Raw genomic sequence first — 26,805 nt, 5'->3', positions numbered from 1 at the left:
GGGGTGAAGGGTTATGGGGTGTTTAATGCAGTGGCACAGGTAGAACGGGGGGTTGGGGTGAAGGGTTATGGGGTGTTTAATGCAGTGGCACAGGTAGAACGGGGGGTTGGGGTGAAGGGTTTTGGGGTGTTTAATGCAGAGGCACAGGTAGAACGGGGGGTTGGGGGTGAAGGGTTATGGGGTGTTTAATGCAGAGGCACAGGTAGAACGGGGGGTTGGGGTGAAGGGTTATGGGGTGTTTAATGCAGAGGCACAGGTAGAACAGGGGGTTGGGGGTGAAGGGTTATGGGGTGTTTAATGCAGTGGCACAGGTAGAACGGGGGGTTGGGGGTGAAGGGTTATGGGGTGTTTAATGCAGTGGCACAGGTAGAACGGGGGGTTGGGGTGAAGGGTTATGGGGTGTTTAATGCAGTGGCACAGGTAGAACGGGGGGTTGGGGTGAAGGGTTATGGGGTGTTTAATGCAGTGGCACAGGTAGAACGGGGGGTTGGGGTGAAGGGTTATGGGGTGTTTAATGCAGTGGCACAGGTAGAACGGGGGGTTGGGGTGAAGGGTTTTGGGGTGTTTAATGCAGAGGCACAGGTAGAACGGGGGGTTGGGGGTGAAGGGTTATGGGGTGTTTAATGCAGTGGCACAGGTAGAACGGGGGGTTGGGGTGAAGGGTTTTGGGGTGTTTAATGCAGAGGCACAGGTAGAACGGGGGGTTGGGGGTGAAGGGTTATGGGGTGTTTAATGCAGAGGCACAGGTAGAACGGGGGGTTGGGGTGAAGGGTTATGGGGTGTTTAATGCAGAGGCACAGGTAGAACAGGGGGTTGGGGGTGAAGGGTTATGGGGTGTTTAATGCAGTGGCACAGGTAGAATGGGGCGGGGGCAGATCAGGTGGGAGGTTCATAGTTACCAGCTTTGTCCTTCAGCTGCATTTTCACTTGTTGTCTGAGATCTTGGGCCCTGGCTGCTAAGCAGGGTAGAGAGAGGACAGCACTTGGATGGGAGACCTCCCCGGACCATGCCAAGTGATATGGGTGGCTGTGGAGCCCGGTGTCCTTGGTCAGTGCTGACCCCAGTGCCCAGCATGGCGCTAGAGGTGCTGCGCTGCAGGGGGAGGTGCAGGTGACTCAGGAGGGGGCGCTCACCCGTAGTCAGTGTTGACCCCTGGGTGGCACTAGGGGGCAGTACTGTGATGTGGGGAGCAGGGTGGATGGCTCAATGGGGCACATGCTCTGCATCAGTCACTGCTGACCCCCCCCCCCCTCCCCCAGGGGGCTGGGGGAGCTGCTGTCGTTGGGATGAGATGTAAATCCACATCTGATCCCTTGCTGTTCCAAAAACTCCCTGAGCCCTTTCTAGCCTCCAGTTTCAACAGGATGTGGGCCCCTCCTTCCTACCCCCTCAGCTGTGTGCAGAGCGGCTGCGCTTTCATGCCCCTGTGGGTCTGTGCTGGGCGAGGGGACCCTGCAGGGAGGTGAGGTTCTTTGGGGCGCAGGGTGCCCGTTGGCCCTGTGGATTTACCGGGGAGCATCTATTCCCCCTGCAGGATGAAAGGGGCTCGGCTGCCGATGTTGAGAACACCCCAGCCATCCAGGCCATAAAGAAGATCCGTTCCTCCTTCCCAGAGCTGCTGATTGCCTGTGACGTCTGCCTGTGCCCCTATACCTCTCACGGGCACTGCGGTGAGCACCAGGGCAGCCACCCACCCACCCACCCTCCTCTACATTAATCGACAGCCACGAGAGGAGCCAGGCTGCCAGCTGGGAGCGGAGGAAGTGCCTCGCTGGCGTGTGCTCAGCTAGTGGGGATGTGCCCTGCCCCCTGGCCGCACGTAACTCCGTGGTGCGATGTGCCGGCTCAGGGGCCAGCCTGCATGGGGCTTGGGGACCTTAGCGGGGAAGGCAGAATTAGATCAAAGGCTGCAGTGACTGAGCAATGCACAGCCGGCCGCTCCATTCGCCTCATACGTGGTCCCACAGCCAGCTGTGAGAGTTAGTTCCCTGGGGTCTGCCTGCCAGGGCCCTCCCCCCCAGCACGACAACTGGCCCCCTCCTTTGTCCTGACCCTGCTCCCTCAGCGGTTGGGATGGACGCACCACCTCCAGCCAGCAGGGCCTTGATCTCACTCCCAGGCTGTGCCGAACCCCCCACCAGATTTCAGCCATCTCCAGGAACCTGCTCCCCCCGCCTAGTCACCCCCTGCAATCCTGCAGAGCTGGGTGTGGTGTGCAGGCTGCCTCCCCTCTCCAGCGCCCCCTGCTGCTGGGCTGGGCTCCTGTGGGGAGGGGCGCTGGGCAGTTCTGGCTGGTGCTCTGTGACTCTGTGCTCCCAGTCTAACCCTGGGCTTGCCTTGCAGGGATCCTGCGGAAGGATGGCACCATCCAGAACGAGGCCAGCTGCCAGCGGCTGGCAGAAGTGTCGCTAGCCTATGCCAAGGCAGGTGAGAGGGGTTCCTAGCAGCAGCAGGTTCTTGCTGGCTGCCTGGCTTCGCCCTGCTTGTTGGCCCCACCAGGAACGTATCTGAGCAATGCTGAGGGGGGCAGCAGCCGCTGGCCTCTCCTTGAGGGGCTGTGGGCCCATCCCATCTCCGCTGGCTCTGCCTGCAGCTGGTGGGACGCTGGGGTGTCTGACCCAGTTGCTCTCCTCCAGCAGGTTCTGACATGCGGTCCCCAGCCAAACTGAGCAGAGGCTCAGTGGCTCTCTTCCCCAGCCAGGTCCTGGCACTCCTGGCTGCTGGGACATCGATTTTGAGTCCCCCCAGGCCGGGAGTGGCTCCGGGGACAGGGACTGCTCCTTGCAGTTCTTCAGCGCTCGTGCTCTCTCCCTGCAGGATGCCACATCGTGGCCCCCTCGGACATGATGGACGGACGCGTCGCAGCCATGAAAGAGGCTCTGATCTCCAATAACATGGGCAACAAGGTGGGCAGGGGCAGCACACACGCTGTGGTCAGTCCGGGCTCAGTATGGAGCAGTGTCACAGCTGGAGCTGTATGCGTGGTGGAGGGGAGATGATGGGGAACAGGGCCTGCGGAGAAGGAGCTCCCTGCTTCCCACAGTGGTAGGCCAGGGGGTCCGATGGTAGCTTCCATGGGGCCACAGGGAGGGGCTTCCAGGCCCCAGCAGGTATGGATGGGAAGGGCGTGCCCGTGGATGGGGAGGAGGGGTAATGCCAAGGCTCCTGACTCGGGCAGTTGGAAAACATAGTACAAGGGGATCGCAGCAGAGAATTTCTCCCACACCTCCATGCTGGGCCGGGAGGCAACTGATCTCCCTGCCATGTCTCTCCCGCCCCCTGCAGGTCTCTGTGATGAGCTACAGCGCCAAGTTTGCTTCCTGTTTCTATGGCCCTTTCAGGTGAGTGTCTCCCAAGGCAGGGGTGAGCGTGAGCCAGGCTCTGTGCCTGACCCCAAAGGGTTCGTGCTTGGCGTGCAGAGCTGAGCAATTCGAACGTAGGACTCCGGAGCACTGAGCTCTGGGTCTGGGACTCTCACTAACTTGCACTGAGCTTTGTGCCTCAGTTTCCTCATCTGTAAAATGGAGAATATAGCTCCTTCTCCAGGGAAGGGATGGGGAGGGCAGGCTAGTATTTGCTCCCACACAGGGATTTTCATCTGTCCCTCAGAGTATAGCTCTGCAGAGATTCACTCTTCCTCCTGCCAAGCTTGGAGATGACTTCTGCTCCCACCTGGCTTCAGCTCTGTTTCTTGTCAATGCTCTCAGCCCTGCGAGCTTCTTCTCAAGCAGGGCCACCTGGGGCAGGAGGGAGAGTGTGGAATCGACTGGAACTGCTGTGGAACTGCACAGAGCCCTTCTCACCCCAGAGAGGGAGTGTTGGGGATGGTCCCACCCCCCTGGGCTGGCAGGTCTATTGCCTGGGCTGAGCTCTGGCTCAGAAAAGTGGGGAGAGGTGGGTGTGATGGGTTCGGTCACAGAGACCCCCTTGGGACTGTCACCTGATGTGCTGAGACTACCTCTGAGCCCATTTTCCCTGCCAGCTTGAGACTCCAGAACCCTGTCTTGTTGAGCCAGACGCGCTAGCCAGCTGCAAACACAGGCCCAGGTCTGGTTCACGCCCCCAAAGCTGCAGACTTTAACCAACAACTGCTCAGCAGGTCACCTATCTCCAGCACCCAGACTCCCAGCTCCCAATGGGATCCAAACCCCAAATAAATCCGTTTAACTCTGTATAAAGCTTATACAGGGTAAACTCATAAATTGTCCACCCTCTATAACACTGCTAGAGAGAGATGCACAGCTGTTTGCTCCCCAGATATTAATCACTTACTCTGGGTTTATCAATAAACAAAAGTGATTTTATTTAGTATAAAAAGTAGGATTTAAGTGGTTCCAAGTAATAACAGACAGAACAAAGTAAGTCACCAAGCAAAATAAAACAAAACACGCAAGTCTAAGCCTAGTACATTTAAGAAACTGTTTACAGGTAATATCTCACCCTCAGAGACGTTCCAATAAGCTTGTTTCACAGCCCCGGGGAGTGTGAGGTAAAAAGTTTGCAAAAAGAAGAACAGGAGTACTTGTGGCACCTTAGAGACTAACACATTTATTAGAGCATAAGCTTTCGTGGACTACAGCCCACTTCTTCGGATGCATATAGAATGGAACATATATTGAGGAGATATATATACACATATACAGAGAGCATAAACAGGTGGGAGTTGTCTTACCAACTCTGAGAGGCCAATTAATTAAGAGAAAAAAAAAATACTTTTGAAGTGATAATCAAGCTAGCCCAGTACAGACAGTTTGATAATAAGTGTGAGAATACTTACAAGGGGAGATAAATTCAATGTTTGTAATGGCTCAGCCATTCCCAGTCCTTATTCAAACCGGAGTTGATTGTGTCTAGTTTGCATATCAATTCTAGCTCAGCAGTCTCTCTTTGGAGTCTGTTTTTGAAGTTTTTCTGTTGTAATATAGCCACCCGCAGGTCTGTCACTGAATGACCAGACAGGTTAAAGTGTTCTCCCACTGGTTTTTGAGTATTTTGATTCCTGATGTCAGATTTGTGTCCATTAATTCTTTTGCGTAGAGACTGTCCGGTTTGGCCAATGTACATGGCAGAGGGGCATTGCTGGCACATGATGGCATATATCACATTGGTAGATGTGCAGGTGAACGAGCCCCTGATGGTATGGCTGATGTGATTAGGTCCTATGATGATGTCACTTGAATAGATATGTGGACAGAGTTGGCATCGGGGTTTGTTACAAGGATAGGTTCCTGGGTTAGTGGTTTTGTTCAGTGATGTGTGGTTGCTGGTGAGTATTTGCTTTAGGTTGGGGGGTTGTCTGTAAGCGAGGACAGGTCTGTCTCCCAAGATCTGTGAGAGTAAAGGATCATCTTTCAGGATAGGTTGTAGATCTCTGATGATGCGCTGGAGAGGTTTTAGTTGGGGGCTGAAGGTGACAGCTAGTGGTGTTCTGTTATTTTCTTTGTTGGGCCTGTCTTGTAGGAGGTGACTTCTGGGTACTCGTCTGGCTCTGTCAATCTGTTTTTTCACTTCAGCAGGTGTGTATTGTAGTTTTAAGAATGCTTGATAGAGATCTTGTAGGTGTTTGTCTCTATCCGAGGGATTGGAGCAAATGCGGTTATATCTTAGAGCTTGGCTGTAGACAATGGATCGTGTGGTGTGTCCTGGATGGAAGCTGGAGGCATGTAGGTAAGTGTAGCGGTCAGTAGGTTTCCGGTATAGGGTGGTATTGATGTGACCATCGCTTATAAGCACAGTAGTGTCCAGGAAATGGACCGCTTGTGTGGATTGATCTAGGCTGAGGTTGATGGTGGGATGGAAATTATTGAAATCATGGTGAAATTCCTCAAGGGCTTCTTTTCCATGGGTCCAGATGATGAAGATGTCATCAATGTAGCGCAAGTAGAGTAGGGGCGTTAGGGGACGAGAGCTAAGGAAGCGTTGTTCTAAGTCAGCCATAAAAATGTTGGCATATTGTGGGGCCATGCGGGTACCCATAGCAGTGCCGCTGACTTGAAGGTATATATTGTCCCCAAATGTGAAATAGTTGTGGGTGAGGACAAAATCACAAAGTTCAGCCACCAGGTTAGCTGTGACATTATCAGGGATACTGTTCCTGATAGCTTGTAGTCCATCTTTGTGTGGAATATTGGTGTAGAGGGCTTCTACGTCCATAGTGGCCAGGATGGTGTTTTCTGGAAGATCACCGATGGATTGTAGTTTCCTCAGGAAGTCAGTGGTGTCTCGAAGATAGCTGGGAGTGCTGGTAGCGTAGGGTCTGAGGACAGAGTCTACATAACCAGACAAGCCTGATGTTAGGGTGCCAATGCCTGAGATGATGGGGCGTCCAGGATATCCAGGTTTATGGATCTTGGGTAGCAAATAGAATACCCCTGGTCGGGGTTCTAGGCATGTGTCTGTACGGATTTGTTCCTGTGCTTTGTCAGGGAGTTTTTTTAGCAGATGGTGTAGTTTCTTTAGGTAATCCTCAGTGGGATCAGAGGATATGGCCTGTAGAATGTGGTGTTAGAGAGCTGTCTAGCAGCCTCCTGGTCATATTCCAATTTATTCATGATGACGACAGCACCTCCTTTGTCAGCCTTTTTGATTATGATGTCAGGGTTGTTTCTGAGGCTGTAGATGGCGTTGTGTTCAGCATGGCTGAGGTTATGTGGCAAGTGATGTTGCTTTTCCACAATTTCAGCCTTTGCACGTCGACGGAAGCAATCTATGTAGAAATCCAGTCTGTTGTTTCGACCGTCCGGAGGAGTCCATGCAGAATCCTTTTTTTTGTAGTGCTGGTAGGGAGGATTCTGTGGGTTAGTATGCTGTTCAGAGGTTGGCCAAACCGGACAGTCTCTACGCAAAAGAATTAATGGACACAATTTTTTTTTTTCTCTTAATTAATTGGCCTCTCAGAGTTGGTAAGACAACTCCCACCTGTTTATGCTCTCTGTATGTGTGTATATATATCTCCTCAATATATGTTCCATTCTATATGCATCCGAAGAAGTGGGCTGTAGTCCACGAAAGCTTATGCGCTAATAAATTTGTTAGTCTCTAAGGTGCCACAAGTACTCCTGTTCTTCTTTTTGCGGATACAGACTAACACGGCTGTTACTCTGAAACCTGTAAAAAGTTTGGGGACCACTGCCCTAGGGGAGCTGGGGTGAGGGACTGTGTCACTGCCGCCTGTGTGCTCGCTGGGGTGGGGCTGTGTCACAGATCCACAGGATCAGTGCCATGCTCCAGCTTTGGAACAGCCTCTAGGAGGAACTCCTGCTGTGTGCCAGCCCTGCTGGGGTCTCACTCTTCCTCCAGGGTAGGCCACATGGCCTCACCACCTCCTTAGACTGGACCTCTGAGCCGTCCGCTCCCCTGCTTCACAGCGGGAGCTCTGCCCAGCGAGTCCAGCTGAGACAGACTCATGGCACGCTCGGCAGGGATTAACGCACCTCTGTAAGTGTTCGCAGGCACACTCAGGGCACGTCTACACTTAAAACGCTGCATTGGTGCAGCTGCACTGCTGTAGTGCTTTCATGAAGACGCTCTAAGCTGATGGGAGAGAGATTTCCCATTGGCTTAGTTAATCCACCTCCCCTAGAGGCGATAGCTACGTCACCAGGAGAAGTTCTCCCACCGACGTAGCGCTGGCTACACGGGGGGTTACGTTGGTGGTATTATGCCGCTCAGAGGATGGATTTTTCAGTTATACCAATATAGATCTGTAGTGTAGACCAGACCTCAGACAGCGCTGTCAAATCAGTCGGGTTTATTAGTCAGCTGGCACTCAGCATGGGAAGTCCTTAGGTTGGCAGAGAGAACTGAAGGTTAAAGCACAGACCATTCTGGTCAGCCCAGAGCCCAGCCAGGCTGTAGTGAACCCCACTGCCCAAGCTCTGTCTGTCTCCATCCAACTTCCTTGGTCAGTTCCTAGGTGTGAGCCTGGACTCCTTCCAGCAGCCAACTCTTATCCCCCACCTCCCAGTCCTTTGTTCTCCAGCTGAGAGAGGGAAAATCTACCTCCCTGCTAGGTGTCAGTCCTGTTGATTGGATTTGCCATTGTCCTCAGGCCAGTCCTTTTTAATGACCCATGCTGCTGTAAGATCGCTCCAGTAGCTTCCTTATGCCATGGGAGAGAGCTCTCCTGTCAGCATAATAAAACCAGGTCAATGAGTGGCAGCTCTACTGTGTCGGCAGGAGAGGCTTTCCCACCGACAGCGCTGTGCACACGAGCGCTTATGCCAGCAAAACGTATGTCACTCGGGGGGTGCATTTTTCACACCCCTGAGTGACAGACGTTTTGCCGACATAAGTGCTAGCGTAGACGTGGCCTGAGAGTTCACAGCCGTGCAGCTGCACCACTGTATGCTCTCTAATGTAGCTGCTTTCAATCGACGGGCGAGAGCTCTTCCCTCGCTTAACTACTCCAGCCCCGCGAGCAGTAAGACATAGCTCTGTCCACACCCGCGCGTCTGTCGGTGTAACTTATGTTGCTCGGTGGGGTGGTTTATTCACATCCCTGAGGCCTGGTCTACACTGGAGGGGGATCGATCTAAGTTACACAACTAATAACGTAGCTGAAGTCGACATACTTAGATCTACTCACCGCGGTGTCTTCACTGCAGTGAGTCAACTGCTGCTGCTCCCCCGTCGACGCCGCCTGCGCCTCTCACTCCGGTGGAGTACCGGAGTCGACGGGAGAGCGTTTGGGGGTCGATTTATCGTGTCTAGTCTAAACGCGATAAATCGACCCCCGCTGGATCGATCGCTGCCTGCCGATCCCGCAGGTAGTGTAGACAAGCCCTGAGTGACGTACATTTTGCCGACATAAGCTGTAGTGCAGACAGAGCGTCAGTCAGCCAGGCGATATTCACACCTATGTCTCTTAGCCTGCCCTGAGAGCAAACTGCTCCCCACCCTCCTCAACTGGGCAGCCTTGCGAAATACCAGGGAAACTGACGCACACACAGGCTACATAAACATATTACAAACGTTCCCACTTTGTCACAGGCGCCAGGCTTCACTGGGGGCAGAGTTCTCACTGGTGGGCTCATGGCTCTCGGAGCGGTTCAGCGAGCCGCTGCCTCCTGAATTGGGAGAAGGATGGGATGCTACTAAGGCCCCTCCTTCCCCCTGCTTTGCTCCACCCCAGCAAGGGGTCACTACAGCAGGTCGCCTGGTGCCTGGGCTCTCCTGGGAGGGGGGCGCTGGTTCCTGGGAATTCCCTGAGGCCAGACTGATGTTTTACTGCCTGGCGTCTCCTTCGTCTTACCAGAGACGCTGCGCTGTCCAAACCTGCGTTCGGAGACCGACGATGTTACCAGCTTCCCCCGGGCGCCCGGGGCCTGGCCCTGCGAGCTGTGGTGAGTGAGCCTGCCCACAGGGGCACCACCCATGGGCCCACAGCCCAGCTGTCTTAGGCAGTAGGTGTTGGTGTCACAGTAATGTCCTGCAGCAGAGTGAGTCCTGCATGGCTAAGTGCCAAGAGCCACCCTCTCCTCCAGGCTGATCCGGGGGCTGAGTGGGGAGGTGGGTCTGTCCTCCTCTCCGAGACCTGACCTCTTTCCATGACAGGAATGGGCGTCACAGTGTGGCAGATCCTCGGGACCCCAGGCCTGTTGTACCTGCCCTGGGACAACCTGGGCAGTGGCAGAGCAAGCTTGTCCCACCGGTTAGACCCCCACCTCACCTGGAGGGTCGCCCCCGGGGGCAGTCAGGGCCCAGGGAAGCAGTCCCACGGTACTGTGAGGTGGGAGCAGCCAGGAGTGGCACTGGCTGGAACAACTGAGGATCTCCTGCAGCGAGCTGGGGGATTGCTAACCCCGGGGGTTGTCCAGCTCAGCAGTGCCAAGCACCTGGTCCTCTCCTGGCTCCACTTGGCATGTGGGCCTGAGGATTCAGCTCAGCAGAGGATGCTGTCGGTAGCTGTCGATTTGGGTGTGACTCCGCTTCCCGTCGCGTCGGCCTTATGCATGTTGCTGTTGCTCTTTGTGTCACAACCACGATCTCCGTGCACATCCGCCATTCCCGGGCAAACCCATCCTCTAGCAAAGAGCTGAGTCGGCTTCTCCATCTCCTGCCCCAGCCCCTGCCTGCCCAGAGATCCTAGGGCCTGCAGAGGCCATGGGCCCAGCTCAGCCTTTCAGCCCCTCCGACCCAGCCTGTGGTGCCTCATGTTTGTCAGTCACACAGAGCGGGGAGTGGCTGAGCCAACACCAGCTCTGTGGGGCAGGGGAGGGGGTGTTGTGTTTGGGTCTAAGGCTGGGTCTACACTACCCGCCTGAATCGGCGGGTAGAAATCGACCTCTCGGGGATCGATGTATCGCGTCCCGTTGGGACGCGACAATCAATCCCCGAATCGACGCTCTTACTCCACCAGCGGAGTTGGGAGTAAGCGCCGTCGACGGGAAGCCGCAGAGGTCGATTTTGCCGCCGTCCTCACAGCGGGGTAAGTCGGCTCCGATAGGTCGAATTCAGCTACGCTATTCACGTAGCTGAATTTGCGTATCTTAAATCGACTCCCCCCTGTAGTGTAGATGTAGCCTAACATGAAGGAGCCTCAGCCTCTGGCGGCTGGCCTGGGCAAGCGCGCCATTCCCCTCACAGGCTTCCTCCGTGAAACGCAGACCCGCTGTCATCCCTTTCACATCACAGCCGCGGGGATCGCCTGCTGCCCCCCTCCCCCCGTCTCCCTTCCCTCGTGGGAGGGGGGCTGGCTGCAGGATGGCTCCTGCTGGCCTGCCCGTAGCTGAGTTCTGTTTGTTGCTAGGGCCGTGCAGAGCACAAAGGGTGCTAGAAGGACCAGACTCTCCCCTCCCACTGGGCCAGGACCTGGGCTGCAGCCATTCCCCAGTCCCTGTGCTGTTCTCACAGGCCCCCGCCCCGACCTGTTCTCTCCTTGCAGGACCGGGATGTGCAGGAGGGAGCAGACATGCTGATGGTGAAGCCGGGGATGCCCTACCTCGACCTCGTGAGAGATGTCAAGGCCAAAGTGAGCCCTGTTCGGCAGGGACTGTCTCTGGAGAGGGGCACAGAGTGGGTGGCTGTAGAGTGGGCGTTGGGCTCGCCCAGGAGACTGAAGCCAAGGGGGACGGTCCCCTGGGCCTGGCAGAGGGCAGAGAAGGCCCTGAGCCGGGAGTGCAGTGCGTGTACAAGCTGCAGCAGGCCTAGTCCCTGCAGCACCTTCCAGGGATTGACCCTGGGGGAGGATCCCCCTGGGCCTGCTGCTGTAGCTCCCACCAATACAGTGAGTTGGGGGGGGGGCGCGGGGGCGTCTTGCTCTGGCTGGGATAATGGTAGGCTGCTTAGAGCCCGGTGTTGTGTTAGCGTGCCCATGCGGGGGAGCCTTGCTGCTTGGAAGCTCTGCCCTGAATCCTCCCAGTTCCTGGAGCTGTGTGTTTCTAACCCGAGCCATTCAAACACCGACAACCGGCCCCTGAAGTGGTGGCACCCGCCGTCCCCCCAAAGATTCTGATCTTGTGGGTGGGGTTGCTAAGGGCACACTGCAGACACTGCTCCCTCCGTAATTCCCAAGGCCTTGAGAATCGGTGGCTAGAGAACAACCTGCCCAGAGCCCCTGCTTTGCTGCCAGCATTGCAGGACTCGGCAGAGCTGGGCCATGCAGCTTGGGGGTCAGGATTGTCTCACTGACCTTCCTGCTGCTGTTTTCAGCATCCCACCCACCCGCTGGCTGTTTACCACGTGTCGGGGGAGTTTGCCATGCTGTGGCACGGAGCACAGGCAGGGGCCTTTAACCTAAAGGCTGCCGTCATGGAGGTGATGACCGGGTTCAGGCGAGCAGGTGAGTGAGGTTGGGCAGGGTCAGCGTCATGACTAGCAAGGCCCCAAGCTGCTGGAGGAACTGGGGCCCTGGATTCTCTTCCCCTCTGGGCCCACTGCGGTGGTGTGGCAGCCTGAACCTTGGGAGTCCCCCAAGACTACGGGACCAGTCACCGTCATGACTGTGCTGGAGGCTGACCCTGGAATGCAGAGCCAGGCCCAGTGCAACTCCCAACACCTCAATCCTTTAACCAAAGCCGATTTCTAAAGCACCAAGCGCTGCCCCACCCGGCCTGTGCTTTTCCAGCCAGCTCGGTAGCAATCCAAGTAGAGTTCTGTCTGGCTCCTTAGGAAACATGAAGTGTGGTTACACAGGGGGCCTGGGAGCCTGGACTCCTGGGTTCTACTCCAGCTCAGCCACTTCCTGGCTCCTCGTCTAGCAAAGGGGTCTCCGCCTTCCCCAGGCTGCAGGGAGCCCATTGGATGAAAGGGGCTGTATAGGAATCTATTCACTGGGGCTTAGACTACTGCCAAGACTACTTCTGCCCCTGCTTTCCCTGCCAGCTTGGGACTCCAGCTCCCTGTCTTGTTGAGCCAGACACCCCAGTCTGCTCCAACACAGACCCAGGGTCTGAACCACGTGCCCCAAAGCTGCAGACTTAACTGAAAGCAACTTAAGAAGTGTTCATGTCTTTAACCCTCAGATGCCCAACTCCCAATGGGGTCCAAACCCCAAATAAATCCGTTTTATCCTGTATAAAGCTTCTACAGGGTAAACTCATAAATTATTTGCCCTCTATAACACTGACAGAGAGAGATGCACAGTTGTTTGCCCCCCCCTCCCCTCCGGTATTAATACATACTCTGGGTTAATTAATAAGTAAAAAGTGATTTTATTAAATACAGAAAGTAGGATTTAAGTGGTTCCAAGTAATAACAGACAGAACAAAGTGAATTACTAAGTAAAATAAAATAAAACGCGCAAGTCTGAGTCTAATACAGTAACAAAACTGAATACAGAGAAGATCTCACCCTCAGAGTTGTTTCAATAAGTTTCTTTCACAGACTGGACACCTTCCTAGTCTGGGCACAATCCTTTCCCCTGGTACAGCCCTTGTTCCAGCTCAGGTGGTAGCTAGGGGATGTCTCATGATGGGTCCCCTTTTGTTCTGTTCCACCCACTTATATATCTTTTGCATAAGGCGGGAATCCTTTGTCCCTCTCTGGGTTCCCACCCCCTCCTTCTCAATGGAAAAGCACCAGGTTAAAGATGGATTCCAGTTCAGGTGACATGATCACATGTCACTGTAAGACTTGTATACAGGGAGACTTACAAGTAAAACAGAGCCATCTACAGACAATTGTCCTGGTTGATGGGAGCCATCAAGATTCCAAACCACCATTAATGGCCCACACTTTGCAAAATTACAATAGGACTCAGAGTTATATTTCATATTTCTAGTTTCAGATACAAGAGTGGTACATTTATACAAATAGGATGATCACACTCAGTAGATGATAAGCTTTGTAATGATGCCTTACAAGAGACCTTTGGCATGAAGCATATTCCAGTTACATTATATTCATACTCATCAGCATACTTTCGTAAAACCATATAGAGTGCAACGTCATGGTATTCTCCTGGGAAAACACGGCCCAAGCTCAGCAGCCCTTTGCCTGGGCTGATTCCTGTTTTAGAGCCTCCAGCTCTTTAGCTGAGAGACAACGAACCCAGGTCCAGTCCCGCTGTGACTCTGTGGAATCCCTCGTCCTCCCAGCTGCATTCCTGCGATCTGACATGAGACTAGGCTCCCCTCTTGGAGCTGGAATTCCCCACTGGCTGGTGCTTGTTAAGGAATATGTCGGAGCAGGTGTCCAGAACTCTCAGAGGAGAGGGGCGAGTTCTTGCCTGGAATGTTGGTCCATGGGTTGAGGTATACACCCAGAACTGTAAGCTCCCCACGGTGATGCGGGGCCATGGGAGTTGTACCTCAGAATCATTGTTCCAGGCTGTCTGCAGGCTCAGGCAGATATCCCTGCTTTGTTCACTCTCGGCATGGTTAGAAGGTTCTCTCAGCAGCCATGGGGCATAGGAACACAGCTGAGATTCTGGAGAAGCTGAATGTCATGTGGGCCACACAAACAGTACTGTGGTCTGACCCAGCCTACAGGCTGTATGTTAAGAGTCACTGGGGGCTGGCTGGTGGGAGGGAGGGATGGTAGCTCCTTGGCATGGAGTGGGACTGTCTCCCTTTGTGGAGCATGGGAATGCTGGCTTGATACGGTGTCTAGCAGCTCCTCACGTGTTCCTTGGTGCTGCATTCCAGGAGCTGATATCATCATTACCTACTACGTGCCCCAGCTCCTGAAGTGGCTGAAGGAGGAACAGGCGTGAAGTGCCTGAGTGAAGGCAACACACAGAAGGAAACCTGTGAGGATCGGAAAGGACTGAAATGCAAAATGAGGATTTTTATGGGGCCTTAGAGATACAAGGCTGAATCCAGCCCCAGCGTAAACAGGTCCAGCACCTCTGGCCGCAGGGGTGCTGCACCTGCCTACACTAGAGCTGACTTTAGCCCAAAGAAGCCAAGGGAGAGCAATTTTTAAAAAGTGTTATTTTAGAACTGGGCTTAATGCTGAGACCCTCCTCTGGCAGCAAAATGCCTTAGGACCAGAACTGATCTCCCCAGCGACCCGCCTTGGAGAGGCACCTTCTTAATGTGATGGTTTCTTTTAATGTGTCGCTGTGTGACACCAGATGGGCGATTTTTATGAGATTCTTCGTAAAGGAAGCGCCCATTCCCGACCATTCCTCTACCCCAATGTCCTTCTCGGTCTAGCCGGGGTGTTGGTAACACAGGGGAAGGCTGATGTGGGGCAGTTCACCTGCACATTGATCACAGGAGTGCTAGTTCATTGGGGGTGTCTTGAACGTTCACTGCAAATGTTCTCCCTGCAGTGCACTAGTGACGTAATTCCTTTGCTACAGCCCCCAGCAGAGCTTTGCTCTCCCCTGGTTGGGCTTTCTGCACAGAAACGCTGTCTGGGTCACAAACAGGGAAGCAGCAGAGGCAGGCAGGGCTTCCCTTGCTGGTCAGCCAGACACTGCGCTGACACTCTAACACTTTCCTCTGGTGAACACGCTGTTTCAAACTTTTTAATATGGAGAAATACCCCAAGATGCTTCAGAGCCCTCAGGGAGGGGGGGTTCCCCTCCACACGCGCTTGTGCCTTAAACCTGTTGTCATTGCATAGAATAGAGAATATTGGCCTGGTTCTGAGCTGTGGCCCTGCTGTCTCGAGGGCGACAGGGCAGGTGGGGCTAGGCAGTATAAGGGCTTCAGAAGTATAATGTCCTGATTGCTAATGGGCCATTGGACATCCGCCCAACATTACTAGGAGTTCTTTTAGCCCTGAGCACCCGGAAGACCAGCTCCTAGCACTCACATTGGCTCTGTCAACTCGCAGTTCAGCTCTGGCCCTTTGATTCCCTAATAGGATGCTGTCACATTATACAGAAGTATTGTCAAAATAATCTTTCTCTAAAACCCAAGAGCACTAGAAATGTTTCCCTATTTTAAAAATTCCAATGAAAATAATTGTTTTAACCCACTGCTTGTTCCTGTGCCGTGTTTCAAACTCAGCATTGCAGCAGGCAGAACCAGGCAGTGAAAGTCGTCCAACTGGCTCTGCTGTCCAATGCACATGTTAAAATGACTTCACCCTAACAGTCTAACGTGGTGTTAATAACATAGCTGAGAACTTTAATTTGTATCATGGTTCTTAAGTTGATCAGGCTATTATGAAGTCTAGATGGTTTAGATTAATTGCTAGAGCTCCTCTGCTTTGGTAGTTAGCAGCAGCCTCTGATATTCTTCAGTGCCCGGAGTGAGTTCAGCTGAAAATAAAAAAACAAAAAACCACAAGTCTACAACCCAGGTAACTTGATGAAGTTGGTAAGGAAGAGGGTGGAGGGAACCCCACTGCACCTTCTTGAAGTGGCCAGCACTCTCCTCTGGGCAACAGAGGGATTTCTTTTCAATCTGCATTGCCGTAATTTTGGGGGTGGGGAAGAGCCTGGCTCCTCTGTAGAAGAAGCTGGGCTAGTATGCGCAGATCTGTGATCTTCCTTGGAGGCACAGTCACACCAACGGCATTCCCTGTTCCTCTGACTCATGAAGCAGGTCTGTTAGCCTGACAGATTGTATCCTTTCCAAGAAAAGGACAGGCCTGTCCTCAGCTGAATTTACAGACTACAAAGAAACATAGGGTGTTGCTGGCAGATTGGGTGTAGTTTACCTTACAAGCCTCTCTTCCCCTTGATGGTTTGCACAGATGAGCAACTAGAGGAAGACAAGGCCAACCCTAATGATAGGAAGAAGGGAAAGGGGCAAGAGCAGTGGGAGGGCAGAGCACCAATGCCCTCTGGAGGGAAAGGGAACTTGTTCAAGGATAAGACGTAGAGTCCTGGTAGGGTGACCAGATAGCAACTGAAAAATCAGGACGGGGGTGATAGGTAATAGGTGCCTATAGAAGACAAAGTCCCCGAAAATGGAATTGTCCCTTTAAAAATGAAACACCTGGTCAGCTGAAGTCCTGGAAAAGAAGTTGCCATTCCTGTTTCAGAGTTGAGCGCCCCAGTTTTGTAAGGGTGAATACACTGGTGTGGGTGAGACGCTCAGTTGCTATGGGGGAGCCCTATAGATTGGTCACTCGGAGGATTACACTTTCTAAGGGATTATGGTAGTCTGCTACTTTCACTGCTGCAGGCCAATCTTCCCAATGTCCTACAGCTTGTGAGGGGGTGAGAGCTCTACGTCATGGCTTGGGGGGACGGGAACTGTACCCCATGGTCTATGGGATGAAGTCATATTTAGGCCTGATAGAATCCTGCTATGAATTCTAGGGGTCTGTTCTGATCATGTTTAACAGGAGAACAGGGTGTGTGTGTGTATACAACACTGCGGAATAACCATGTCTGTGAGAAAAATAAAAGTCACTGAAAAGCTGGAAGAGACTGGTTTGAACTACCGCGAGAGCTGTAGTGGCTGGAGGAGAGCTAAGCTGGAGATGGGAGACTAATCCATGGGTATGAGAGCAGATAACACAAAGTTACAGGTACATTTGTGTAACCTAGGGAGGTTAAAGCAGTGTTGCCTGGTGCTGGAGGTGACTGATGAGATGGGCCGGATGAGCATCTCCCTCAACAGATCACTGCTTGCTGAGTGTTTTGCCTTAATAAAGAGTTAGACCCATGGGCTGTGTAAGTGAATATCAATCCATGGGGTTGTACCCCACAGCTGGTGGGAGATGGGGGGGCTGTAGCTCATAGCCGGTTGGGGGATCTGGGGGTGGGCTGTACCTTACAGCTCGTGGGAGGTCAGGGTGTGGGGGGCTGTACCCTACAGCAGGCGGGGGCGGGGGGGCTGCACCCCATGGCCAATGGGGGGTTGGGGGAGGCTGTTCCCCATGGCCGATGGGGGGGGGCTGTACCCTACAGCAGGCGGGGGCGGGGGTGCTGCACCCCATGGCCGATGGGGGGTTGGGGGAGGCTGTTCCCCATGGCCGATGGGGGCGGGGAGGCTGTACCCTATAGCAGGCGGGGGCGGGGGGGCTGCACCCCATGGCCGATGGGGGTCGCGGGAGCTGTACCCTACAGCAGGCGGGGGCGGGGGGGCTGCACCCCATGGCCGATGGGGGGTTGGGGGAGGCTGTTCCCCATGGCCGATGGGGGCGGGGAGGCTGTACCCTATAGCAGGCGGGGGCGGGGGGGCTGCACCCCATGGCCGATGGGGGTCGCGGGAGCTGTACCCTACAGCAGGCGGGGGGGCTGCACCCCATGACCGATGGGGGTCGGGGGGCTGTACCCTACAGCAGGCGGGGGCGGGGGGGCTGCACTCCGTGGCCGATGGGGGTCGCGGGGGCTGTACCCTACAGCAGGCGGGGGGGCTGCACCCCATGACCGATGGGGGTCGGGGGGCTGTACCCTACAGCAGGCGGGGGCGGGGGGGCTGTACCCCATGGCCGATGGGGGGGTCGGGGGGGCTGTACCCTACAGCAGGCGGGGCCGGGGGGGGCTGCACCCCATGGCCGATGGGGGTCGGGGGGGCTGTACCGTACAGCAGGCGGGGGCGGGGGGGGCTGCACCCCATGGCCGATGGGGGTGGGGCGGGCTGGGGCGGGACGCTGCTGCGGCGGCCCGAGCTGGTGCCGCTCCCGGCGGGTCTCAGCTCGGCAGCACAAGGTAAGTGGCGGACGGGCCGGGCCCGGCCTGGCTCTGGCCGGAGACTCCTCCGGAGCGATCCGGGCACGGCGCCGCCTCCTGTGGCGGGGCTCCCGGCCAGCTCCCGCCCTGCCCGCGGGCCCCGCTCCGGCCAGGCCCTGCCGCTCTCCCCGCTCCCCGCAGGGCGCTGCGCAGCCGGGGTCCGAGAGCGGGACCGGCCCCGGGCCCCGGGCCCCCGTGCGCTGCGGGCCCGGTTCTGGGCAGCGCTGTGCTCACGGCAGCCCGGAGCCCCCGGGCACTTCCCGCCGCCTGGTCCCGGGAACCCAGAGGGGTTTGACAAAGGGGGAAATTCGTGTCCCTTTGCTTTCAACCCAAACACGCCGCTCAATGGAAACGGGGGCGGGTAACGGCCATTAGCGCCTGGTCAAATCTAAACCGAATCAGGAGCGGAGCGAGCCAAACCCTTTGCCCACCGATGGCTGTTTGGTGCCTTCTGTGACATGAGCTGGGAGACTCGGGACAGCGCCCCAAAAACTACCCCCCTCCAGCTGGCTCGCCCGCTCCAGCTACATATTCCGGGCCCGGCCTTTTCAGGTTGGATTGGATTTTCCTGGGAATGTATCAGTGTTTAGAACCACCACAACAAAAACAGGTGATAATCAGTGCAAAAAATATAATTTTTCTGGCTAAATATCCGGGTTTATTTTTGTGGCCGGAAAGAGGGGGGGGTGGGGAAGTATTCAGTAGATTAATGGTTTGAATTCCCTTCATCAATGTGGTTTGCTGCAGAACTAAAACAGAAACTAAAACAGGCCACCTCTGAGTTTAAGAAAACAATAGCTCTCTAATCCCCCAATAAAACTTTTCAGGTGAATGAACACTTTACTGTTGTAGACTGAGAACTATTAGCCTATAAATAGTTACATTTAATAATTGGGCCACACCATTTGCAGCGCATACACTCAACTTCATCCTTTTCTCCTGTTTTGTTTTGTTTTTTAACTTTCAACTACTGCCTTGGGTTCTGAAATGTATTCTGATGCAGATTTTTGTTTTCTTCCCATTTTAGTGTGTCAGATCTTTAAACCATTATCTGCTTACAGCTTTGAAATGTGTACGTGATCGGTGTGAGATTCATCAGTACGTTCAGATGCACATGCACTTCAGAGTTTGCAAGCCTGCCTGTTGGTTTATTGTGTGTATCTCTAGACCAGGGGTGTCAAACTCAATTGCACAGGGGGCCAAAACTCAAAACTCGCGGGCCGAACAGTATAACCATTTATTTAACAGACTAAATATTTATGTTTTTTAACCATTAATATGAACCAAAATACAGGATATCATTCCAAAATAAATACATTTCAACTTAAAATATTTTGCTCTTCATAAAAAAATATCCTGTCAATACAATACATTCAAAATCTGTACATGCTGGAATATTAAAAAATCTGAAAATATAAATAAAAAATTGAATTTAAAGCAAAAGTATAATCATAACAAATCATAACATTCCATTTTCTTGTCCTATTTAGTCAGAGCCTGATACTTGGAGTCTTTTCTTTGCAACAAGTTCGTTTATGTTTGGGGTTAGGTTCTGTGTTGTGAAGATTCTCAGGATCGATTGCAGGTGTTCATCAGTGAGGCGACCCCTGTGTGACGTTTTGTTAATTTTCATCACAGAGAACAGCTGCTCGCACAGATATGTGCTGCCAAACATGGACAGGATTCGAGCCGCATGTTGGCGGAGCTGCGGCATCGCTTCAGGAATGAAGCGAGTGAACTGTGCTGGCCCCGCAGTGTCGTACTTTGCCTTCAGTGTCCCGTTACATTGCAGTTCTATCAGCTCCATCTGCATTTCTACAGGTGCGGTTTCCACATCGACTGCAAATGGGTTGCGAAGCAGCTCGAAGTTACTTTTCTGTGCCTCAAAGTCACTGAAGCGCCGTGCGAACTCAGTGCGCAGCGCGCTGAGTTTTTCAGCAAAGGTGGCATTTGGGAAAACTGTGGCACTTTCTTGGTTCCGTATTACTTGGCAACAGGGAAAGTGAGACAAGTTGCATTGGTGCATTTGTGTCTCCCATAAGCGCAGCTTCACTTGAAATGCCTTCACTGCATCATGCATATCGGTTATTATGTGCTCCCGTCCCTGGAGTTGAAGGTTTAAAGCGCTAAGATGCGACGTTATGTCAGCCAGGAACGCCAACTCACATTTCCACTTTTCATCCCGCAGAACTGTGCAGTCTTTCCCCTTACTGTCCATGAACTGGCAGATTTCCTCTCGCAGCTCAAAGTGTCTTTTGAGAACTTTTCCCCGACTTAGCCACCGGACCTCCGTATGATATGGCATATCGCCAAACTCGCTATCTATTTCCCGCAGAAAAGACTGGAATTGGCGGTGATTTAAACCGTGGGCTCTGATAAAGTTGACGGTTTGTGTTACAGTGTTCATCACATGATCCATTTTTAGGACTTTAGCACTCAGCGATTCCTGGTGTATGATGCAGTGATACACTGTCAACTCACCGGCACAGTTCTCCTCCCGCATCTTTGAGCGCATCCTTCCCACCAGTCCATTTTTTTCACCACACATAGCAGGTGCGCCATCTGTTGTAAGTCCAACGAGTTTTTCCCACGGCAGTTTCATGTCGGTTACACTTTGAAATACATTTCCAAAGATGTCTTCTCCTTTCGTTGTCCCGTGCATCGATTTAATGTCCAGTATTTCCTCTGTTACGCACAAATTGGAATCCACACCACAGATAAATATCGCCAGCTGTGCAGTGTCAGTCGCGTCAGTAGTTTCATCCACGCAAGGGAGTATGCAACAAAATCTTTTGCTCTTTCAGTCAACTGTGTTTTCAAATCAGTCGCCATCTCACAAACCCGATTAGCAACAGTGTTTCTGCTGAGGCTTACATTTGCAAACGCTCGCGTTTTATCTGGACAAAGGACGTCGCACACTTTCATCATACAATTCTTTACGAATTCCCCCTCGGTAAACGGCCGTCCTGATTTGGCGATCTCTTCGGCCACAATGAAACTTGCTTTCACAGCAGCTTCACTTTGTGATTTTGCTTTGGTGAAAAACGTCTGCTGGGATGTCAAATTCTTCTTCAACTCCTCTACCTTTTGTAGCTTCTGTCCTGCGCTCAGGTTTTTGAATTTGTTCTCATGTTTCGTCTCGTAGTGCCGTCTTAGGTTATACTCCTTCATTACAGCGATATTACTCCCGCAGAGGAGACACACTGGTTTACCTGCAATTTCAGTAAACATATACTCATTCTCCCACCGGCTTTGAAAGCCTCGGTTTTCAGAATCAATTTTTCTCTTGGCCATTGTTGGGGTCTAGCTTTGATTTGATATTAGCGTTGTATACATCAACAGACCGCGAACTTGAACCGCGGCTTGCCGTTGGCGGCAATTGCACTGCATCATGGGATTTGTAGTGTGTGTTATTGGGGCGTCATATCACAGGGCCATTAAAAACAGATATATAAAACGATTTCGCGGGCCGGATATAATTGTATGGCGGGCCGGATGTGGCCCGCGGGCCTTGAGTTTGACACATGTGCTCTAGACTAATACATAGCCTTCCTTCAACAGGCAGCTTTGCATATACAGACTAATGTATGATCCTAATACATATATCTCATGCAATGTCTTGTGTTTTCCTAATAAAACAAGGTATTTTTATATATTTGAATGTTACAAAAGTAGGGTGAAATCAGAAAAAAAATAATACTTTTTGTAGAACCCAGGATTTTTTTTGGTAAAAATCAGTTTAAACTGAAAATGAAGGGGCTTAAGTATTCATAAAGAACCCAAGGATCTCACAAAACTGGGTGACTGGGCAACAAAATGGCAGATGAAATGTTGATAAATGCAAAGTGATGCACACTGGAAAACATAATCCCAACTATACATATAAAATGATGGGGTCCTAAATTAGCTCTTACCACTCAAGAAAGAAAACGTGGCGTCAGTGTGGATAGTTCTCTGAAAACATCCACTCAATATGCAGCGGCAGTCAAAAAAGCAAACAGAATGTTGGGAATCATTAAGAAAGGGATAAATAAGAAGACAGAAAATATCATATTGCCTCTATATAAATCCATGGTACGCCCACATCTTGAATGTGGTTGCCCCATCTCAAAAAAGATATATTGGAATTGGAAAAGATTCAGAGAAGGGCAACAAAAATTATTCAGGGTATGGAACAGCTTCCATATGAGGAGAGATTACTAAGACTGGGACTTTTCAGCTTGGAAAAGAGGCGATTAAGGGGGGGTATGATAGAGGTCTATAAAATCATGAATGGCGTGGAAAAAATAAATAAGGAAATGTTATTTACTCCTTCTCATAACACAAGAACTAGGAGTCACCAAATGCTATTAATAGGCAGCAGGTTTAAAACAAATAAAAGGCGGTATTTCTTCATACAGCGCACAGTCAATCTGTGGAACTCCTTGCCAGAGGATGTTGTGAAGGCTACGACTATAACAAGGTTAAAAAAAAGAACTAGATAAATTCATGGAGGATAGGTCCATCAATGGCTATTAGCCAGGATGGGTACGGATGGTGTCCCTAGCCTCTGTTTGCCAGAAGCTGGGAATGGATGACAGGGGATGGATCACTTGATGATTACCTGTTCTGTTCATTCCCTCTGGGGCACCTGGCATTGGCCACTGACGGAAGACAGGATACTGGACTAGGTGGACCTTGGTTTAACCCTGTATGGCTGTTTTTATGACACAGCCATAGGTGCTGGAACTAGAGGTACTGGGGGTGCTTTCGCACCCTTGGCTTGAAGGGGTTTCCAGTCTGGTTCAATGGCTCTCAGCATCCCCACTGTACAAATTGTTCCAGCACCTCTAGACACAGTCCTTAGGCACTAGCCTCAGCAGAGAGACCAGCACTGAACTCCCACTGCTGCTGCCTTTGCATGAACCTGCCTCATGCCAAGAGGACTTCATCAGAGTTGTCAGTGCATCCTCCTCCTCTGAGGCTAGGTCTACACTACCCGCCTGAATCGGCTGGTAGAAATCGACCTCTCGGGGATCGACGGGACGCGACAATCGATCCCCGAATCGACGCTCTTACTCCACCAGCGGAGGTGGGAGTAAGCGCCGTCGACAGGAAGCCACAGAGGTCGATTTTGCCGCCGTCCTCACAGTGGGGTAAGTCGGCTGCAATACGTCGAATTCAGCTACGCTATTCACGTAGCTGAATTTGCGTATCTTAAATTGACTCCCCCCTGTAGTGTAGATGTAGCCTGAGACTGCTCACTTGATACAGCAGAAGGAAATGGATTCTTATCCCAAGTGTGTGCTACTCTGCCCTTAAATTGTAGTCAGGCTTCAGTGCAGAGACTGCAAGACTCTCTCCATGACAGCTGCTGTGTGGGTGTACATTTTGTCTGAGATTGAGAGAATTCCTAGCCACTAACTCTGATATCAGTTTCCTGCTAAACTGGTCTGGCTGTTTCTTCCAGAGTATTATTTTGGTGCTGAATAATCCTGCCACCTCACATACAGGCTAATTGCACAATAGTTCATGTCGTTATAGAGAAACCCATTGTTTTATTATATCATTCTGTTATACTGCAAAATTACAAACTTTGCTTCTGGGGGAATTCTGTGCCACTGTGCACATGCAGAATTCATGTCCCCCACAGATTTCTTTGTTTCCCCACGGAAAAATGACTTCTGATGGGGAAGCAAAGGGAAGCTGCAAGACTGGTCACGCGCCCCTCCCTGGCAGCACAGGCACCTTGGTTTGGGCAACTGGAGCTGCCGTGGAGGGGCTGGACGTGTGTGCGAGAGAGAGACTCTGTCTCTCTCACTATCTATTGTGGCCCACCCAGCGTGGAAGGGCAGGGCTTCGAGGTGTTTCTGCGGAGGTAGGCATGGGGCAGGCTCTGTCCCCTCAGGCAGAGCAGAACGTAGCAGCCTGCCTGCTTAGTGAATTTTCCCAGGAGTGTAAAACAGGTGTTAAAGTTGTGAGGCTCTTTACATTGTCAGAGTGCTGTAAAGGAAAGTATGGCTTATAAATGCTTATGGTGCTTCAGTGATTAGAACTGATCTAAATTTTTGGGCTGAAAAATTTTCCTATCACAATGTGCTCCATGAACTGTTTGCTACTGACCTTTCTGGAGGTGCTCAGTAGCCAATATAAATTGTGAGTTTGACTCCCCAGCCCTCACTTGCTCTTCAGTTGCCTATGATGTAACGTGAGCATACGGCTGCATATATGTGTTGACTATTAACTAGCTACATTACTATTAGACAGAGCGGGGTTGGGGATTTTCTCCAATGCTGCCCACTCCCATTCTCCATCTTTTGTATTGCAGTTTAAATAAATTACCAAAATAATTGAAACTGGTGTGATTATATTGCAGATTATATGCAGAATTTTAAAATATTGTGCGCAGAATTTTTTATTTTTGGTGAAGAATTTTTAATTTTTTTGCGCAGAATTCCCCCAGGTGTAAAATTGAATTGTAACCTATTTAAGAGCAAGAGAGTTCTAATTCATTACAGAAGGCTGGTAGTCTTAAATAGGTTATCTTGCTCCCCATTTATTTCTCTTGCATTAATTTCCCTACCCAGTGTCTGTGGATACTGGTCAACTTTGTCATTTCATGTTAAGAAATACAAATTAAAGTCAAATACAAATGGTATAAGATTGGCAGTTTCAGTTTCTCCTGCAAACAGAGAGGTGCAAAGTCCTGCAGTCTAGGATCTACAGGGTCTTCACTGACAACCTGTATCTAACATGGTAATATAAATCATTTTAGACATGAGGGGTTTGTACAGGTTTTGAGTGACTGAAGTACTGGTGCCAGTACTGACTTCACTGCGGTGGCCGTGAGGGCCTCTCTGTATCCACAGCATAGCAACTATGAGGGCAAGCTTTCCTGCTCTGCTCTGCCATGGTGCCTCTACTGAAACCCGGGGGGACCACTTCTGTGGCTGAGAAGGGCCCGTCAGTGCTAATGGTGGGTTTGTGACATGGCTACAGATCCGGCAGGAACTGGCCTGAGACCAGCTACAGAACAGCCATCAGATAGAAACCATTTTCATTCATTGCAGGCCCGGGAGGAATTTGAACCCATGAGCCACAGGTGCTGTGAAGCTACCCCAGGTTGAAAAGCTCCAGTGCCATTATCAATCGCTTGAGTCCCTCACTGCCCCACGCGAAGTGTTCTGTTGGCATTGGACCTAGAAGCGGGTTGGGTCTACGGCTTGTCTGATCCTTATCCCTTGATTTGGTGTTCTAGGTTCTCCTCGCTCCTCAGCCTCAATGAAGCAATGCTTCAGCTCCGGCTCTTAACGTGGGACGTGAAGGACACGCTGCTCCGGCTCCGGCACCCAGTGGGAGAGAATTACTCTGCTGCGGCCCGAGTTCACGAAGTTCATGTACAGCCTGAGGCTCTCAATAAGTCTTTCCATCAGGCATACAAAGCCCAGAGCAAGCACTTCCCCAACTATGGCCTGAGCCAAGGGCTAAGCTCCAAGCAGTGGTGGGCTGATGTTGTCCAACAGACTTTCAGGCTCGCTGGTGTCCATGAAGACAGGCTCCTCGCCACCATTGCAGAAAGTCTCTATCAGGAGTTCTGCAGTGCACAGAACTGGGAGTTGTTACCAGGCGCCAGGGAGACTCTGAGGCAGTGCCACCAGCTGGGCATCCGTATGGCCGTAATCTCCAACTTCGACAGGAGGCTCGAGAAGATTCTGTCTCACTGCAACCTCAGGCACCATTTTGAATTTGTCTTGACCTCGGAGGAGGCTGGCTTTGCCAAGCCAGACCAGCGGATCTTTCAGAAGGCGCTGCACATTTCTGGGGTAGCCCCACATCAGGCAGCTCATGTGGGGGACAATTATGTGAAGGATTATAGGGCAGCCAGAGATGTGGGCATGCACAGCTTCCTGCTCACGAGGGCTGGGCGTGCAAACAATTGGGAGCTACAGGTACCAAAGCAGCACGTCCTGCCTTCACTTACCCACTTGCTGTCTGTTATCGAGAAGGGTTAACGGTGAATCCCTCGCCTCTCCGCAGAGATCACCAGGGACAAAACAGATTCCTTACACCTCGTCGCTAAAAAGAGGGACCAGTTGTGCTGGGACCGGGGGAGGGGAAGGGAGAGGATTTGGTTCTCCACCAGGTGAATCAGGTTCTAAAGAGTATCTGCATGTCCTGCTATAGAGAGGGGGGGAAAGCAAACCCCGCTGAACTCAGTGAGAAATACTTGCTAGCACCATCCACAACAGTACATTAGTCATCCAATACAATAAACTGCTACAGATACTCAGCACTTCTCTTCCCCTTTCTTCCATAGCTCTCAAAGCACCTAACAGAAGGGGGATTAGTGCCATTATCGTCATTTTACAGGGGGGACCGAGGGATGATGGCTAAGGTCACCCGGCACGGCAGAGTGGAGATCAGAACTTGCATCTCCAGAGTGTCCCCTAGTGTCCTGTCCATTGCAGCTCTGAGCCCAGGTGTTAACCCCTCCTAGTGCAAGGAACGACAGCATTGCTTGCACACTTGAATGAACACAGCCAGAAGCAGAAATCCCTTCTCTGGGCCAGGTTCATTCCCCGCACTGGTACAACTGGCTGGCCTAGCTCCCTGCCAGCCTGGGCCTGCTGCACTGCGTGGTTCTGCCAGCGAGGAACACTGGTGCTGTGCTGACCTCAGTGGATCCCCTTGACCTGACAATAGCCGTTTGCCAGCCAGCACCCCCTCCCTTCTTGGGTTGCTCTGGCCTGTAAGGCAGCCACTGCCCACCCCTGCAGCCTCTCACCACAGGCTCTCTCTG

At 52.2% G+C, this 26,805-nt stretch overlaps 2 protein-coding genes across 8 annotated transcripts in view; both read left to right on the top strand.

Annotated features, from left to right (window-relative positions):
* The window catches only part of ALAD (aminolevulinate dehydratase), a 41,113-nt gene extending 24,342 nt beyond the window's left edge, over window positions 1–16,771 (top strand). For all 5 annotated transcript variants that reach the window (XM_042843478.2, XM_005295608.5, XM_024110385.3 and 2 more), the window contains 8 exons: window positions 1,536–1,671; window positions 2,345–2,428; window positions 2,819–2,907; window positions 3,287–3,342; window positions 9,258–9,345; window positions 10,887–10,973; window positions 11,654–11,783; window positions 14,089–16,771. In XM_042843478.2, coding sequence (XP_042699412.1) covers window positions 1,536–1,671; window positions 2,345–2,428; window positions 2,819–2,907; window positions 3,287–3,342; window positions 9,258–9,345; window positions 10,887–10,973; window positions 11,654–11,783; window positions 14,089–14,156 — 738 coding nt within the window. In that variant the 3' untranslated portion in view covers window positions 14,157–16,771. The remainder of the gene's footprint in view (window positions 1–1,535; window positions 1,672–2,344; window positions 2,429–2,818; window positions 2,908–3,286; window positions 3,343–9,257; window positions 9,346–10,886; window positions 10,974–11,653; window positions 11,784–14,088) is intronic.
* A 1,145-nt stretch (window positions 16,772–17,916) lies between these two features.
* HDHD3 (haloacid dehalogenase like hydrolase domain containing 3) lies at window positions 17,917–26,295 on the top strand. Of its 3 annotated transcripts, none has more exons than XM_065572154.1 (2): window positions 17,917–18,005; window positions 25,264–26,295. In XM_065572154.1, the coding sequence occupies exon 2, from the start codon at window positions 25,295–25,297 to the stop codon at window positions 26,015–26,017; it is 723 nt and encodes a 240-aa protein (XP_065428226.1). In that variant the 5' UTR covers window positions 17,917–18,005; window positions 25,264–25,294; the 3' UTR covers window positions 26,018–26,295. The 3 variants fall into 3 exon arrangements, with proteins under 3 accessions (XP_065428226.1, XP_065428227.1, XP_065428228.1); XM_065572155.1 differs by lacking the exon at window positions 17,917–18,005 and adding an exon at window positions 18,019–18,636; XM_065572156.1 differs by lacking the exon at window positions 17,917–18,005 and adding an exon at window positions 18,669–19,179.
* The last annotated feature ends 510 nt before the right edge of the window (window positions 26,296–26,805 follow it).

Source organism: Chrysemys picta, chromosome 18 (assembly GCF_011386835.1).
Source record: "Chrysemys picta bellii isolate R12L10 chromosome 18, ASM1138683v2, whole genome shotgun sequence".
NCBI lineage: Eukaryota > Metazoa > Chordata > Testudines > Emydidae > Chrysemys > Chrysemys picta.
The sequence above is the reverse complement of the archived record's forward strand: the minus strand, read 5'-3'. Positions and strand labels throughout refer to the sequence as shown.